At 44.7% G+C, this 17226-nt stretch overlaps 1 protein-coding gene across 3 annotated transcripts in view; it reads left to right on the top strand.

The window, feature by feature from the left end:
- Nucleotides 1-16971, top strand: part of DCP1A (decapping mRNA 1A) — a 59956-nt gene extending 42985 nt beyond the window's left edge. For all 3 annotated transcript variants that reach the window (XM_039243655.1, XM_039243656.1, XM_039243657.1), the window contains 4 exons: nucleotides 8620-9372; nucleotides 11199-11264; nucleotides 12464-12682; nucleotides 12997-16971. In XM_039243655.1, coding sequence (XP_039099586.1) covers nucleotides 8620-9372; nucleotides 11199-11264; nucleotides 12464-12682; nucleotides 12997-13077 — 1119 coding nt within the window. In that variant the 3' untranslated portion in view covers nucleotides 13078-16971. The remainder of the gene's footprint in view (nucleotides 1-8619; nucleotides 9373-11198; nucleotides 11265-12463; nucleotides 12683-12996) is intronic.
- Nucleotides 16972-17226: the final 255 nt, after the last annotated feature.

The raw sequence follows: 17226 nt of genomic DNA, 5'->3' as shown, positions 1-17226 counted from the left end.
CCTTTCCCTCTCCCCCCATGCTTACCCCTGGCAGCCACGAATCTGTCCCCGGTTCATAATGTCATTTCAAGAATGTTCTGTAAAATGGAATGATATAGAAAGTTTTGGGGTTTTTCTTTGTTCATTTAGCATGATTTCATTGAACTTATTAGGTTTATCGAGAATTATACTCTTCCACCCAGTCAAGTAGAAGTACCAAAATGTGTTTGGCCATTTCTAATAATTTATCTGTTGAAGGACATCTGGGCAGCTGTCAGTTTTTAGCTGTTGCAAATCCAACTTCTGTGAACATTTCTGTACAGGTTTTTGTACACAAATTTCCATTTGTCTGGGATAAATGCCCAAGAGTGCAGATGTTGGGTCATTTGGTAATGTCAGGTTTTAGTTTATTAAGAAACTGCCATAGTGTTTTCCAGAAAGGCTGTACCATTTTACATTCCCATCAGCAATGTATCCATAATGTTTTTGTATATTTAGATGATAACTTAAGCCAGTTTTTTAATACTACATTCCCAGCTCCATTTTTACCGTATTTGCATTTAGAGTCCTGAAGGTCAAACATATTAAAAACTGTGCTACATAAAATTTAATTTTTACAAAATATCTGTTGAGAAGGGCCAGCATTGCCTGTACTCCTTCTGGTCTGTCTCATCCGCCCCGAGTGCTCGGTGGGCAGTCGCTTCTCCTCTCCTTTCTGAATCATGGGGTCACCACCTGAATCAGGGTGGGCACCGCCTACCTCCCAGAGTTCTTGTGAGAACCAAAGGAGGAAACAGACCCAAGACCCAGAGAGCCATTTGAACACAGACCTTGGGATAAAAGAGGTTTCCTATTACCCGTCAGTAGAATAATTCAAACGAGCCTCAGGACGTCAGTGCCTGCTTTCTGATAAGGCAAGCACGCAGTTTCCCGACGCCCCACCCGGCACCAGAGCCTGGCCTGAGCGCCACAGCAGAGAGCGCCGCCAGAGGACAGCAGGTGCCAGGCCACTCTCTTCCTGGCTGGATGGGTATTAGAGCAGGTTGGAGCAGCACCTATTACCGCGGCCAGGAGAAGGAAGGCAGGGAGGAGAGGAGAGCTATGCAGAGATTTCCAGGCAATTGAAAACAATCAAAACACTCTTAAGCTTTGTTTCTTAAGTTCAGTGGCACCTGCTGTTAGCATTTTTATTGTACAGAAAATCGCTCTTTACATGGTAACGTAAGTTACATAATCATGAGATGAAGGTAGCATTAATGTCAGTATTGTATGTGTGAAAACTGAGAGCCAGGTTAATTTTTTGTTGTTGTTGTTTTATTTTAAGTAGGCTCCACATCCAATGTGGGGCTTGAACTCACAACCCCAAGACCAAGAGTCACATGCTCTACTAAGCCAGCCAGACACCCTGAGACTCAGGTTAATTTTGTAAAAATCTAGCTACTTTAGGATTTGAGCAGTTTCTTACTGGGGTATAATTAATACATAGTATATATATTCAAATCCTAAGTGTAAACCTTGTAACTTTTTACAAATGTAACTTTTAAACATTGTACTACCACCAAGATCAAGAGAAAAAGTTTCCATCACTTTAAAAGCAATAAAAACTAAGTTCATTTGCCACAAATAGGGCAACTGCAATGAAATAGAAAACAAAAAAAATTTTTTTCCTAGGAGAGAGAGAGACAGCGTGAGCAGTGGAGGGTCAGAGAGAGAGGGAGATACAGACTCTGAAATAGGCTCCAGGCTCTGAGCTGGCAGTCAGCACAGAGCCCGACGCAGGGCTCAAACCCATGAACCGCGAGATCATGACCTAAGCGAAAGTTGGACGCTTAACCGACTAAGCCACCCAGGCGCCCCAAAGAAAACAAAATCTTAATCATTATGTTTGACTATATATTTTTATGCATAGCTTCCATTGTATTACACATTAAAGACTCTTAGTAATAAACTTTCAAGCCAAGTTAATAACGGGGAGTCAGAAATGGACCATAAAGAATGCCTTAAGAGCCATAAAACACTGTCCATTGAAAGATGAAGGGAGAGTGTGAGGGGCCCTGGGTGGCTCAGCTGGTTAAGCGTCCAACTCTTGATTTCGGCTCAGGTCATGAGCTCATAGTTCATGACCCCAAGCCCCGCATCAGGCTTTGCACTGATGGCCCAGAGCCTGCCTGGATTTTCTCTCTTTTTCTCTCTCTCTCTCTCTGCCCCTTCCTTGTTCACACTCACTCACACACTCTTTTTCTCTCAAAATAAATAAACAACAAAAAAAGGAAAGATGAAGGGGGAGTATGATGAGCTGTAGCTGCTCAGCCTGTCAGCAAAAGTCCCAGTGATGGACCTGTGGGCACACAGGGTTCCGCTGGGCACGTGGAGAATTGTACCCTCCCACAAGAATAGTGCTGCTGCTCTTCCTTCGTTCTCACACCCTTCTGAGATCCCAGGTTATAGGTCACAGTGATCTGGATCTTGTCAGAAGCTGTGTGATTGACCAAAATTAGCTTAACTCCGTAATGACCCCCTCCACACAGTGCACTTGTTTGGTCACACTGCCACCTGGTGCTGAGGAGCAAACTTTGTCACTCCCAATAGTACTAATTCCATTTCAGTTCATAATTCACTTACTAAAGTTTAAAACTCCCTTGGGACTATTTCTCTGCTATGTTTTATATTGCTTTTTGGTTCCTAAACAATACATAGCTTCTGGTGTTCCCAGTACACTGACTAGGTCGGCAATCTCACATTGACACCCTAGATCCAGACAGAAGTAGGAAATTCCCGGGGCGCCTGGGTGGCTCAGTCGGTTAAGCGTCTGACTTCGGCTCAGGTCATGATCTCATGGTTCATAGGTTCGAGCCCCGCATCGGGCCCTGTGCTGACAGCTAGCTCAGAGCCTGGAGCCTGTCTTCGGATTCTGTGTCTCCCTCTTCTCTCTGACCCTCCCCTGCTCATGCTGTCTCTATCTCTCTCTCAAAAATAAATAAAAATATTAAAAAAATATTTTTAAAAAGTAGGAAATTCCCTAAGTGGCAAGAGCTGTAGAGTGAGGAAGGAATAGCAAAACTTAATACAGTATATTCCAGTATAGTGGTGCACATACTTTTCCTCCCAGAATTCCATTTCACAGGGAAAATGGTGAGACTAACACTTGATGTAAGTGAGGCATTGCAAAACATAGAATCCAGACTTTAAGCGTCTTCAAACATGAGGGAAGAATAAAATTCACCTTTTCTATGGATGAGGTGAGATGAATCCATGAGAAAAGAAGCCCAAGTCAGAGCAGTGCAGCCAGTTTTTCTTGTCCTGGGCAGAAAGTAGAAGGGTCCTCTCAAATGCAGAGACTGTAGAGCTTTTGTGTGGAGAAGCATGCTTTATTCGCTTGACCCTTGTGGCTGATTCAGCAGCCAGGCACATATTTCCAAAAGTTGGGCCCATTTTGACCTGTAGCCACCTCTTAGTTATTCAGGGCTTAGATGTACCTCTGTTTTCGAGAAGTCATGATCACTATCTAGTTGATGAGATAATATAGACTATTCCTACTTGAAATCTCAGTGCAGGGGCATAGGAGTCAAGAACGTGGGCTTGCTGCTAACACTGGGCTGGAGTCTGGTTCTGTCACACTTGGGTGTTACCTACAAAATGGCAGTGCTAATAGTACTGCTCTCACTGATGAGTAGAGTTATGCGTGTGAGGTGTGTGGCACAGGGCCTCCCACATAGTATGTGTCCTGCCTGTGGTCAGTCTTCTTGCTGTTGTAACTTCATTCATCCCTTCTTACGTGGGATTCCCCTGAAACCCTAGTCAATTACCACACGTCCTATTCCAGAGATGGTCTGAGAAGTTGTAGGGAGGCTGCATGGAGAAATCTGGAAGCTTTCTGCTGCTTTTGTAATCAGGGTTTAGGGCTCTCCAATATGATTTCATTTTTTGAAAAAAATTTTTTAATGTTTATTTTTGAGAGAGAGACAGCACAAGTGGGGGAAGGACAGAGAGGGAGGGAGATACAGAATTTGAAGCAGGCTGCAGGCTCTGAGCTATCAGCACAGAGCTCAACATGGGGCTCGAACTCAAGAGCGGCGAGATCATGACCTGAGCCTAAGTTGCACACTCAACCAACTGAGCCACTTGGCTACCCTAGTCTCTTTTTTTAGTGTGAAGTCAATTTTAAACCATTAGAAATAACTTTTTTTAAGGGTAGGTGTAAAAACATTCAAATTGTACATGCACGTAATTTTAATTGTTCAAAAGTCCATTTATGTTCCACTGGACAGGTAAAAATTGCTACCTGAATCATGCCATTTTTGAAGCCTAAGGTGTATTTCATGTTGAATTTTCTCCATGTCCTATTGTTTGATTGTTTCTTTTCTTGTAACATACAAATATTTGTATTCTTACCTGGGAAAGACTCAAGTTTTTGTAAAATAGAATAGCCTCAATGTGGCCTGTATTTCTCAAAGTACATATACCCAAACGTTGTTTTGTGTGTTATATACATATATAAAACAGGATGTGGTGGTGAAGATTGACATATAATTTGTATTAGTGTAGTTTTCCAGTACTTTTTGCCAAACGATCTTGACCATTTTGTTCTAAACATAATATGTATAAAAAAGAATTAACCCAACTCAAAAATGGGCAAATGACTTCCATAGTCATTTTTTCAAATAAGACATACTAATGGCCGGTGTGTTGGCAAGAATGTGGAGAAGTCAGAACCCTCTGGCATCATTGGTAGGAATGTGAAATGGTGCAACAGCTTTGGAAAACAGTTTGCCAGATCCTCAGTTTTATTCCTGGATGTCTACCCAAAAGAATTGAAAACAGGGATTAAACAGGTACTTTATTACCGATGTTTGTAGCAACATTATTCATAATAGCCAAAAGGTGAAAACAGCCCAAGTGTCAGTGCTCAGATGAACGGATGAGCCAGATGCGGTGTATGCACCCAGATGGAGTATTTGTCAGCTTTTTTTAAAGGAAGGAAATTCTGACACATGGTACAGCATAGATGAACTCTAGGGACACTATGCCAAAGTGAAATAAGCCAGTCACATGAGGCCAAATATTATATGATTGCACTTAAATGAGGTACGTAGAGTAGGCAAATTCGTAGGAACAGAAAGTAGAATAGAGATTATCAGGGGCTGTGAGTCAGGAAGTAGATAATGGTGGTAGTTATACAGCATTGTGAATATACTGAATGCTGCTGAGTTTTACACTTAAATATGGCTAAAATCATAGCTTTGGGTATGTATATTTTACCATCACTGTCAGAAATGTGCGGGGGGTGCGGTTATGACTGTTATCATCAGTAGACATTTATGATGTCAGAGATCTAAAAGTAAATAAATCCTAGTGCCCATCTGGGGAAATGGAACCTATGCATCCCTACTTACTACAGTTATGTGGCCAGGACATAGAGGACGATAAGTGTGTCCCAAATAAGAATTCTCTGTTTTTGAGTTACATTGAATGGATTTGAAATGATACCAGTGAGTTTTAAATAAAGAACTATGTCTTTTTTTCTTTTTAATGTTTGTTTATTTTTGAGGGGGAGAAAGAGAGAGAGAGAGCATGAGCAGGGGAGGGGCAGGCGACACAAAATCTAAAGCAGGCTGCAGGCTCTGAGCTGTCAGCACAGAGCCCGATGTGGGACTTGAACTCATGAACTGTGAGATCCTGACCTGAGCTGAAGTTGGACACTTAATTGACTGAGCCACCCAGGTGCCCCAACAACCATGTCGTTAATGAGTCCTTGTATCAGGGCGTGACAAATTTATAATACTTCAGCCTTGATAGCTCATCAGGTGATAGTGTTTTTATTTTGCATCATGAGGGTATGATATTCCAGAAGGATTTGATGAATTTTTAATATTCTAACGTGGTATTTAATGTTTCTTAAAACATATGCAAAGACAGGTTTATTATGACTGCTTGTAAGACTGGTGTTTATATAATGTTAATAGCCAAGTTCCATTTATTAAATGCTTTTTGGGCACCAGATATCATATTGAAAATTTAACTTTCACATCAGCTCTGTGAGAGGTAATCGCCATAATTCCCCCCATTTTTCAGATGAGGTAACTAAATAGAGAGACTGTAATTTTCCCAGTTAAGCTGGGAGTTGAATCTGGATATCTTTGATTTCAGATCCTAAGCTCTACAACTTTTTCAGAAAGTAAAAACAGGGGCACCTGGGTGGCTCAGTCGGTTGGGCGTCCGGCTTCGGCTCAGGTCATGATCTCACGGTTGGTGGGTTCGAGTCCCGCATCGGGCTCTGTGCTAACAACTAGCTCAGAGCCTGGAGGCTGCTTCGGATTCTGTGTCTCCCTCTCTCTCTGACCCTCCCCTGCTCACGCTGTCTCTATCTCTCTCTCAAAAATAAATAAAATATTTTTAAAAAAGAAAGTAAAAACATAAGGAAATTAAGCCATATACAATCTTTTGCATTTTTTTTACCTCCACAGTTTATAATAGATGTTAGTGCTGCCTTGTATTTGAAGTGAGATCTGAATCGGGAAAATCCCTTAAAGTGCTAGGAAGTGTTGTGACTATAACGTTATTAATTGGGGGGGGGGCACTGAATCTGCCATTTGAGAATCCCTTCACTTGTCCCCTTGTCCCATTAACTTGCCAAGTATATTACATTAATTCTCTTAATTGAATGTTTTCTAAGAAGAAATGGCTCAGTACGAAATTACAGTTTTCTACTGGAGGAGTCTTCCGGTGATGAGACACCCCAGTGGCGCCCCCTTAACTTTGCATCCATCCCTCATAAGTAAGCTGCCCTGCACCCTCACTCCTGGGTGCTGGCCTCCTTTCCCCGGTTACCTCTCTTTCCCACCCTGCCCATCTCAGCACTGTCCTGGGAACCTGTGAAACCCGATGCAAGTGTCCCCACCGTCCCCTTTTCCAGAGTTCACATTAAGCCACTTTTGCTTTTAGGAAAGACCTACATCGGTAACTATTTTGCCAACCGAAAGAAATCCAAAGAGGATTTTTGCTTGTGTGAGAAGAGGTAAAAAGTGAGTTGCAGCAGGCTCTTACAGAGGCAGTGGGCAGCCTGCCCAGCCCCTTCACCGGGCACCACACTCAGCACCCAGCCTCAGGCTGCCACAGGCTTGACCTGGGTCTGTGAGCACCTGTTAGCAAGATGTGTTCTAAGGTATCAGAAAAGCCTAAGAGAGGGGCACCTGGGTGGCTCAGTTGATTGAGCATCTGACTTTGGCTCAGGTCATGATCTCATGGTTCATGGGTTCAACCCCCACGTCGGGCTCTGTGCTGGCAGTGCAGCGCCTGGAGCCTGCTTCAGATTCTGTGTCTCCCTCTCTCTCTGCCCCTTCCCCACACACGTGTGCTCACTCTCTCTCTCTCTCAAATATAAACAAATATTTTTTAAAAAATTTAAAGAAAATCCAAAGAGGGGTTATTTTGGGGATCTAGAAACGCTCAAAATTTTTCCATATGAGTTAATGGTAATTGCTTTTTCACTTTCTGCCATTTTGGCTTAGGAACATTTCCCAGGAACGCTCCACCTTCAGATAGCAGGGGAAACCTGTAACGACTTATGACACAGCTGCAGCAAACACTTTCCTGGGAAAACCAGCGCTTTTTTCCTGTAGAAATGCGGTCACACCATAGTGCCCATGTCCTTCTCCTTCGGGGGCACTGTAGTGTCGGGCCTCCATAGGCCTTCTGAGGCACAAAGCCGTGTGTCAGTGAAGTACCTTTCCCCACGTGAACATATAGCTGAGCAACTAAACAGTGCACATGCTTTTGGAATGAAACCGTTTGTTGAGTCTGTGTGTGTTTTCAGAGTACGTAGGTTAGTCTCCCCACTGGAGCACAAGCCCTGTCGGGGTCAGGCCTTTTTTCTCACTCCCTACTGTGTCCTGGGGGGCCCAGGTCAGAGCAGGCCCTGGCACCCTGCGGGCATTCCAAAAACAAAGGGTAAATGAATATGGCCATCCTGCCTGCAGGGAAGGTGTGGGACGCTCAGGAGTGGAAGGCATAAATATTCCTCCCCATCAGCACAGTGGCGCCAGTAAGCCAGACCACTACAGCAGATGCCATTAACGTTCTCAGACCTACATGTCTGCTGCTTCTGAAGGATTCTGTGATCTGCTAGTAGGAAGGAGGAATGGCCTGCTATTTTAAAAAATGGTTCCGTTTATTTTCTGGTACTTAAGACCTAGTCCTCAGGGTGCAGTGCCTAGCTTTTTATCAAGAACTATGAAAATAAAGGTAGGATTACTTACTCAGCGTTTGGTCCCTTTGTCCTCTTGAGTATTATTTCCTTGCTTGTGTTACTGATATAGGGTAACTAAGCACCATTAACTTTGTAATAAGATATTTCTCCTTTACATTATATCCCTTTGCCAAGAAAACAAGTTGAATTCTCACACTATACTGGGAGGCCCTAAAACTTGGATTTTATTACAAATAGAGATTTCTACCCACCAGCGTGGGGAGACGAGATGCATTTGGCCTTAAGCCATAGCACATCTCCAGTTTGTTCCATGTCCTTAATGTCAGGCTCCTCTATCCTTGCTTCTTCAAACTGCTTTGGTTCATGGGAAAGAAGTCTGGTTATACTGGTTTGTGAGAGATTTCCTTCATTGGGCAGTTTGATTTGTTTTTCAGTCTGCTCCATCTGGACACAAACATCTGACCGTGGAAGAATTATTTGGAACCTCTTTGCCAAAAGAACAGCCAACCATTGTGGGTCTGGATTCAGAAGAAATGGAGAAGCTACCAGGAGATGCCTCCCAGAAAGAGCCCAGTTCATTCTTACCATTTCCCTTTGAGCAGTCAGGAGGAGCCCCTCAGTCGGAAAACCTGGGTGTCCATCCTGCTGCCCACCACTCAGTCCAAACTGAAGTCCCCGCCCCGGTGCTGATCACCCCTGCCTCCATCGCACAGTCCAGTGAAAAGCAGGCCCCTGGCTATGCCATGCCGCTGCGCCCTGTGCTCAGTCCGACTCTACCAGCAGAAGCTCCTACGGCACAGGTTCCCCCCAGCTTACCCCGAAACACCACCATGATACAGGCAGTGAAGACCACGCCGAGACAGAGGTCTCCGCTCCTGAGCCAGCCGGTCCCTGAGCTGAGCCACACCAATCTGACTGCCACCCAGAGCCCCTTCAGGGCCCCGCTGAGCGTGACAAACACAGCTGGTACCTCACTCCCAAGCGTTGATCTTCTCCAGAAACTCAGGTTGACCCCACAGCATGACCAAATACAGACACAGTCACTTGGGAAAAGTGCCATGACACCCGGCTTCTGTCCAGCCGCCGGCCAGCTGGCCACACCTGAGAGCTTCATCGAGCCTCCCCCTAAGACCACAGCAGCACGGGCCTCAGCATCCCTCAGCAACATGGTGCTTGCTCCCCTTCAGGTACTGTCGGAGGCTGGGGGACTTACTGGGTGGTGTGGGGCTGCAGAGGCCTTGATGTTGATGCCCGTGACACAGTGGCTTCAAAGAGACGTCTGTCTGGTACATCTGGGACTGGAAGACGGGAGATGAGAAGCCCAGTAATGAACAGCCAGACCGTTGGTACATGGTGTTGTGACTCAGTTCCACTTTCCCAGATTCATCAATTGATACAAGCTAAAAACAGTATTGGTATTTTCCTGTCAGGCCATGCATTGTAGGGAGGTTTTTTGTTTCTGCCCAACAAGTCCAGGAGTCCACATTTGACCCAGGACCAGAGATCCAGATTGTCCCCAGATTTGGAGATACGGGATCAAGTAAAACTTCCTAGTGAAGCTCATGTTCAGCTGAGATCTAAAGACCTTCCCTGGGTGTAGAGAAGGGTTTGAGGTAGGGAAAATAGGGTGCAGAAGCCGAGAGATGAGACGCGGCTGAACTTTGCTGAACTTAAAGACCTATAGTGTGGCTGGGCCTCCTGGGGAAGGAACATGGGGACGTAGGTACGGGCTGAGAGGCAGGACTGTAAACTCCGTGAAGGAGTCCGAGGCTTGTTCTCAGGCCCCCAGGGGGCCTTTCTAGGGCTTTGAGGGGAGGTGGTGAGCAGGGAAAGGAGAAGCCAGAAGTGGGGCCACCGTCTGGAAGGAGGCCAGGCGGTTACACCAGCTTGAGCTGGTGGGGCCTGACCTCAGGAGTGTGGACCACCGGGTTTGTTAACAGGTGTGAGCAGTGGGACCTGGTGGTCGATTGAGGGTAGGGCGTGAAGAGGCTTGTCGCTCTGAGGGATGAGGCTGGTGAGTGTGCCGATGAGAGTCCGCTCCGACTGCAGTGATGTGTACAAGATCACACAACTTCTCGAGAGGGGCACAGCCTTCTCTCGAGAGCAGTGTCGTCTTCCAGCATTGCAGTCCCGTGCCCTTTAATAAGAATCCATAGTCTTAACATTTTACCAAATATTATACAGACAAGCCTGTCATAATAATTGTATGTGATTTCTTAGTTAATGGACTGTTCTGTTCCAGTCCTTTAAAATCTTGCACAGAAAGACAGGTAACTTAATATATTGGTTGTATTTTTAAATTTTCATTTTGGACCATTTGTTGAGGTTCTCTGTAGTGTAAGGAGAATGTTCTAACAGATTGGTGTCACCCCTCTGCCACACCCCTGCCGCCACTGTTCCTGCTGCTCTAGACGCGCAGCCAGCAGTCTTGAACGCTGCCCCCTCGCTGTTAACAGTCTCAGGCCTACATGTGCCTCCTCGCAGGGGACACTTACACATGTGCACATTTCCATTTCCATTTCACTTAGGGCCTGGGGCTTCACTGAATTCTAATGTATTTGCTCTAACAAAAGAAGTTCTTTGTCTCCCAATGAATGAGGACAGAATGTAGCACGTGGAATGTGACTCTGCATGAGGACTGTTTAGTGCCACCTGTCCAGAGTCGATATCACCTTAGCGATGGCATCCCTACAGACTCCACAAATGTGCTTGGGCTGTCCCCAGCTCTTAGACACAGGTTTCCATTCTCTCCTTAGAGACGCCTTGATGGCTCTGCACACAGCCCCTCTCTTGGGGAGCCCGAGGGGTTGGAGGCTGTCCCAGAGCCCTGACCTCACAGGTGACACGTTGGTTACATTGTCACAAGTTGCTGTCAGCCTCTTCCCTCTAGAGTCTAGGAGCTAGTTAATGGCTGAACTATTCCTTATTGCTAATATGGGTTTATCCCCGGTTGCTGGGAAATCTTCATGGTCACTTGCTAGGTCTGTTCATCTTTTCTTTTTAAACATTGCAGTCTATGCAGCAAAACCAGGAACCTGAAGTCTTTGTCCAGCCTAAGGTGTTATCCAGTGCCATCCCGGTAAGGATCCCCTTTCTCTGAAGAACACGTTATATTTAAGTTCTTCGGCTGTGTATGCCGTAGAACATTGTAACTGGAGTGGAAAGCTGTAGCTTTCAAGCCTAAGCCCTCTTGGATGCCCCTTGGAGGCCAGGCATCCCTCCAGCCCTGGCCGAGTTCATCGCCACGGCCCCTGTGGGCTTCCAGTCACCCTCTCTGTACTGATGGCTTCCCTGACCATACCCAGGGCAGGCTCAGCTGAGCGCACGTCAGCCTGGTTTCCGTGAGGAGGGGATACTCTTTGCCCTGGAAGAGCTATGATGCCCTGGTCAGGAGTTGGGCTGCGCTTCGGGCTCTCCTTGCTTCCCACGGCTGTAATGACAGAGCCTCCCAGGCCTGCGCACTCTGTCCTTTGCTTATTCTCTCCTGCTTCACTTTTTAAAAGTTGTCCCCACTCTCCATTACCTACCAGCCTCAAAATGCACACTTATTTTTTTCAGTTCCTAAACTTCTATGTTCCCATTTGCCTTTGAGCCTTTATGCCTCTCGAGTCTCAGAACATCCCCTGCAGCCAGCTCCTGACGGGTGGTGTGAACTGGTCTTCCCCGCACCTCACTCCGCCACATGGCAGTTTATAAATGAGGGGGGTGACAGATAAGAGAAAGGAATATAGATGTTTGTTGATTGTATCAGATGTGGGAATTATTATAATACTGATCATTCCTGGCTTAGTGTATTCCGATGGTTAGCCATCATTAGCATAGAAGCACATCTAAATGGGAGTAGATGTTTGTTTTATTTGTTAAGAGTTGTATCTTCCGTACCTTTAGTGGTGTAATAAATGTATTAAACACTACAAAAGAAACTAATGCTTTGTATAACTGGATTTTTTTTATCATCCCCCCCATTTTTTAAGTAAAATATAGATAATAAAATGCAGATGTTTTATGAGTTTTAACACACATATATTCCTTGGGTAACCACCCAGTCAAGATACGTAACATTTCCATCACCCCAGAAAGTTCCCTCTTGCCTTCTTCCAGTCATTCCCCTGCTCCCCATATAAAACTTCACATCCTTAATTACCTTAGGATTGTTCTCACTGTGCATACCTGGCTGTGGTCCTGTTTCCCTTCTGTGATGATCAGAATTGACATCCCGATAAGTGGCCCTTCGTCCTTCAGCTAACAAGCTCTGTTCATGACCGTTGTCCCCTGCAGGTCGCAGGCCCCACGCTGGTCACTGCAACAACCACGGCAGTGTCCTCAGTCCTGCTGTCCCCCAGTGTCTTCCAGCAGACAGTTACAAGGTCCGCAGACCTCGAGAGGAAAGGCAGCGCGCCCTCTCCCCTGACTGTTGGGACAGCAGAACATCAGAGAAAGCCTTCCATTATTCTCAGCAAGGCGCAGCTCCAGGACACATTAATACATCTGATAAAGGTACATGGGACGTCGGCGGAGCCCTTAAACTTTCATTCTTTAATTTTTTTTAAAAAAATATGGAAGTTCTTCTTAGAAAATTAGTTCATAAAGTAAATTCAGGACTAGCCAGGAGTAACGTTTCTCTCTTTCTGAGCATACGCTCCTAGTGGAAAAGTGACTAAGTGAATTCCAGAGCATCAATTGCAGTTGTCTCCGGGTGGTGGGATTCTTTGGGTAATTAGTTCTACAAATCATGTATACAGGTTTTTTCCTAAGCTTTTTCAAGGAAGTAAGTTCTCCTGAGGTAAATGAAACCTTACCATCTCTTCCAGAACGATTCCGGCTTCCTCAGTACACTTCACGAAGTCTACCTGCAGGTTCTGACCAAGAACAAAGACAACCACAACTTATGACTGGAGCAGAATAAATCTGAAGGCAGAATGTCGACCTCATAAACAAATAGGCCTCATCATGGAAACTTCTAAACAGAACTTTAAGTTGTGAGAATCCTGAAATTGAGCCTATGAGAAAGAGACTCACTCCTTAAGAATGTTTTCCAAGTGACGTTCTCAGTGATAATGGAGGTTTCACTGTGAAGCATCACCAGCAGACCTTTGTTTTGACAAAAAAAAAAAAAAAAAGGCAAAAACAAAAAAAAGACCATTGTGTTAAAGTTGTGTGGGTGTTTTCATCAGCTCTAAGAAAGGATGTGAAATTAGGAGTCTGATTGTCAGCTTGCTTTCACTTTCGAGGTCTTAGGGAGGGGGGCTCACCAGCCTTGCAGCAGAGTTCAGCCCCACCCGCACCCCTTCCCCTGCTCCTCCCCTCCCCCCACAGAAACTCGAGCCTTAGGCTGACAGTCACGTTCTGAACAGAGCCGAAGTCCGCTCTGTGCAAAGTAGCTTTGAGTTTTAAGGATCAGAGTTTAAGTTGGCAAATTAAGACTGATTTGTTCAAGTGAAGAATATTTTATATGAATGCCCCGTCTGGGCCTTAAAAGTTCTGAAATTTCTCAGCTGTGTTTTCTGCTAAGTGTCCCCAGTGCTGCCATGCAGTGGCTCCCAGGGCAGTGACACCATGGGGCGAGGGCCCTTCCAGGCCCTGTGACGGTGTGGGAGTAGCATGTCACACCTTTGAAGCAGAGGCTGGGGCTGGTAAAGACCCAGTGCGGTCAGAAACCTTCACTTTACGTTAAACTCTTGAGTGGTTTGGGAAATGTTAAGTTTCGTGTTAAGTGTAGCCTTATTTTCCTTTTCTGTGTAAACACAGAAATCATTGTTGATTGTTTTCCTTAACACTTTGACAAAAGGATCAGTGGACCAATCTAACAAAGCCATTCTGGTTCCATTCCTCGAGTCTACTGAGAGAGGTTTTAAAGCTATGCAGAAAAGGGAGCCGTTATTCATACTGCCCTTACTTTATTGTAGAATATGGAGGTAAAAACAGCGTGTGAAATTCAGAACTTTACCAATGTATTCCTAGGCTGTGAGTACTTGTGCAGCCCAAAGTGTGAAAATATGTAAAGATGCTTTGTCATGCTGCTATTGACCTGCCATGATTTATATTTATTCTTTTATGGCATGTAATGGTGATTAGTAATATTTTAATGTAGATTTTGATTTATTTCAGCAATAGTAATTTTAAGATACTCTTTGAATGAAAGTGTCTTCGTTTCTATGATACAGATCATTTTGTAGTATTTAACCAATTAAGATGCACTGCTTACTTTTCTGAGCACTATTTAATGATGGGGTAAAAACCCAATTGGCTCAACCAGCTAGCATAAAGATTAGCTGTGAATAATGCTGATGGATGTGATGGTCCCTTGGGAACAATCATTTAAGCTTTAATGGTAACTCAATCATAAATCCATAGATTTTTTTTTTCTTAGCTGAGATTTTAGAAAATTAATTGTGAATGACATGTTTTAGTTTGGTCTTAGTTCTTTTTTAGCATAAAGAATACTTCATTTGATCTTGTTGATCTAAACATGCTTCCTGGGCACCTTTTCTGCTTGTCAATTTAGTGTCTTCTCTTTCTGTCTACCTAGTTATTTGTGAATTGCGCAAATGTCAGGGAAGCTCCTATGTTCTCATACTCCATTGGAAATAGTTGTTTTTTAAAAGTAGTGTGTAAATTCAGCAACCAAAAATGAATTGCTCATATGTCACCCAGGAAGGAGAACGTCGAAGTAGGATATAGAGTGTTACAGCAGGAGATGGTGTTGGGGGGAGGTGGGGCGGGTGCGTGCCACTCCAGAAACAGTTTCTCAGAGGAGAGGTTTGATCACACCCCCAGTGTAGCTTCAGTGAGCTTTGGTACATGGAAGAATCAAGGGATTCTTGTAATCAGCATTTGACTTGAAATGATTTGAGTATGTATAATATTATGTGAGAGTTAAGAGTGACTTTCCTAAAGAGGGTCTGCAATCAGATCTGTTAATGTTCACCCTTTAATCCAAGCCAGGAATATGTTAGAGAAAAGAGAATCTATGATAAGGTTTCCTTAGCGGGAAAATCAACTTTTAAGTGCCCAAGTCATGGAGACTTGAAAAGGGTAAGCCTGTTTTCAGCTCCCAGATTTACATAGGATTAACTTAAAATCCAGAAGCCAGAAGTTCACCATCATGATTACCAGGAAGTTCAGGCCAGAACGAGTCCCTAGAAAAGTCAGGCCGAGCCTGAATAGTCGCAGCTGGATGACCCTGGCCCGGAAGTCACAGCTCAGCTGCCTTACTCCTTGGTCACACTTCCTCTCCAGAACCTCATGCTGGCTTAGGCTGCATGTTTACATTGCTGCGGTGACTTCAAGGGAACCTTCATTTCAAACCGTAGTGAAGTCACAATGGACACTGAAACACAGATGCTTCTTGCTAGTTGTGCATTTAGGCCCCCATGTCCATCTGTGCGCCCAGCCCCAGTGGGTGGCCCTGCTCTTGGGTTGTAGTTAACATGGTGTCCTTGGATGGACTCCTGCACCTCCCAGACAGCCTTGCTCCTTTAAGGCAGAAGCCCCACCTCATCATGCGTCTCTCCAGGGTTCCTAAGGTGGGACTTTGAATCCTCAGCTTCCAAGTGACAGCCAGTGTCAGGAGAAGCCTCTCATACTGTCTGCATGGCAGCGTGTCCACAGCTCGCCTTGCAAGGCTTTTCGGCAGTCGTCCCAGAGTGGGGTTTTGCAAACAGCCCAAGTCCACTTGGGTCCTTCTCTGCTGAAGGCTGCATAGACCTAGTTTAGAATGTGTCCGGCCCAATTTTGCATGTCAAGCATCTGTTCTTTTTCTGCCTATGTATCCTCGTAAGAACTATAAACCCTATCAAATCCTGTACTAGGTAAATATTTTTAAACCGTGCAGCTTTATTATTCTTCCCCCCCACCCCCCAAGAATGTAGTTTGAAGTTTTCTCATTTGGGTAGTAGAGGCCATAACTGCCATTGTATTACTAATAATGCAACATGAAACTGAAGGTGCCTAACTGCATAAAAAATAAAATCAGCCATCACACAGTAACTGGGCAAAGCGTAGAAACAGGAATGAGAGGTGGCACAGGCACAGGGCGCCTGGTCCACGTGAGCGAGGACAAGGATTCACAGGGACGGGTGGCCTGCATTCTTGCTGCATATTTGCTGCTGAGCACGTGTTTCTTTCTTACCTATCTTTGGTTTTCTTTGGTTGTGTTCAAAGTACCTTCTGGAACCAAGAATGCCCTGTGTTTCCAGGTGTATAGAATGTTAAGATCTAAACCAAGTAAAGCAACTTAGACGAGCTTTTTAAAAGCCTTGCTTGAGAACATTTCCCTGAGTGGCCAGGGCCTCAAGGAGCCTGTTTTCTAGCAAATTCAGCAGGAGACGTGTGCAATGTTTCACTCGGTTTTGTATTTGACATCTTCATTTGAAATGCTAAGATGCAATATCGTTCACTTTGAATGGGGAAAAATGCAGAAGTGTGTTTCCCTTTTATCTGTGTGATCCTTAAGAAATGTGTTTTTAAAATATGTGTTCTAAATGGTTTTTTATTCTGTATTACTTCTTTGGCCACGTTGCTCTCATGACTTTCCGTGTGCCAGATTCTCCGCTCCCTGAGGTGTGGAGGTGAGAAGCTCTGGGATTACAGCAAGGATTTTGTTCCATGAGCAAGCGCAGTACTGCATCGTTAACATTTTTAATGGTATGGGTTTTATACCATCTGTGTATGTTTGCAAATATTAAGTTATTACATGTTTTCAAATGAGCATTTTTCATCCTAAATTTTATATGTTTGCAAATATATTTTTTTAATAAAAGTTCAAAACCAAGTTTTAGCACCTACTACATTTCAGTTGGGTTTTTATTTAATTTGTAGAAGTGGAACTTCTGAATGAGTTGCTACCCTTTGCCAGAGCCTCACACTGGTGAGATGGATTATGGTGAGAGAACAAAGCTGCCAGAGAAAAGCCTTTGTCTGCCCGTTTCCAGCCGGGGGCCTGGCCTGCTGGACCACAGGCCACGCGGGCTCCTGGGTGTGAAGCCCCGGAGTCCTGGCATCTGAATGAGCACCTCCTTCCCCAGTAGCTAAACATGAAG

The sequence above is a fragment of the Hyaena hyaena genome, unplaced genomic scaffold (genome assembly GCF_003009895.1).
Source record: "Hyaena hyaena isolate Hyena2069 unplaced genomic scaffold, ASM300989v1 scaffold_231, whole genome shotgun sequence".
In the NCBI taxonomy this organism is placed as follows: domain Eukaryota; kingdom Metazoa; phylum Chordata; class Mammalia; order Carnivora; family Hyaenidae; genus Hyaena; species Hyaena hyaena.
The sequence above is the reverse complement of the archived record's forward strand: the minus strand, read 5'-3'. Positions and strand labels throughout refer to the sequence as shown.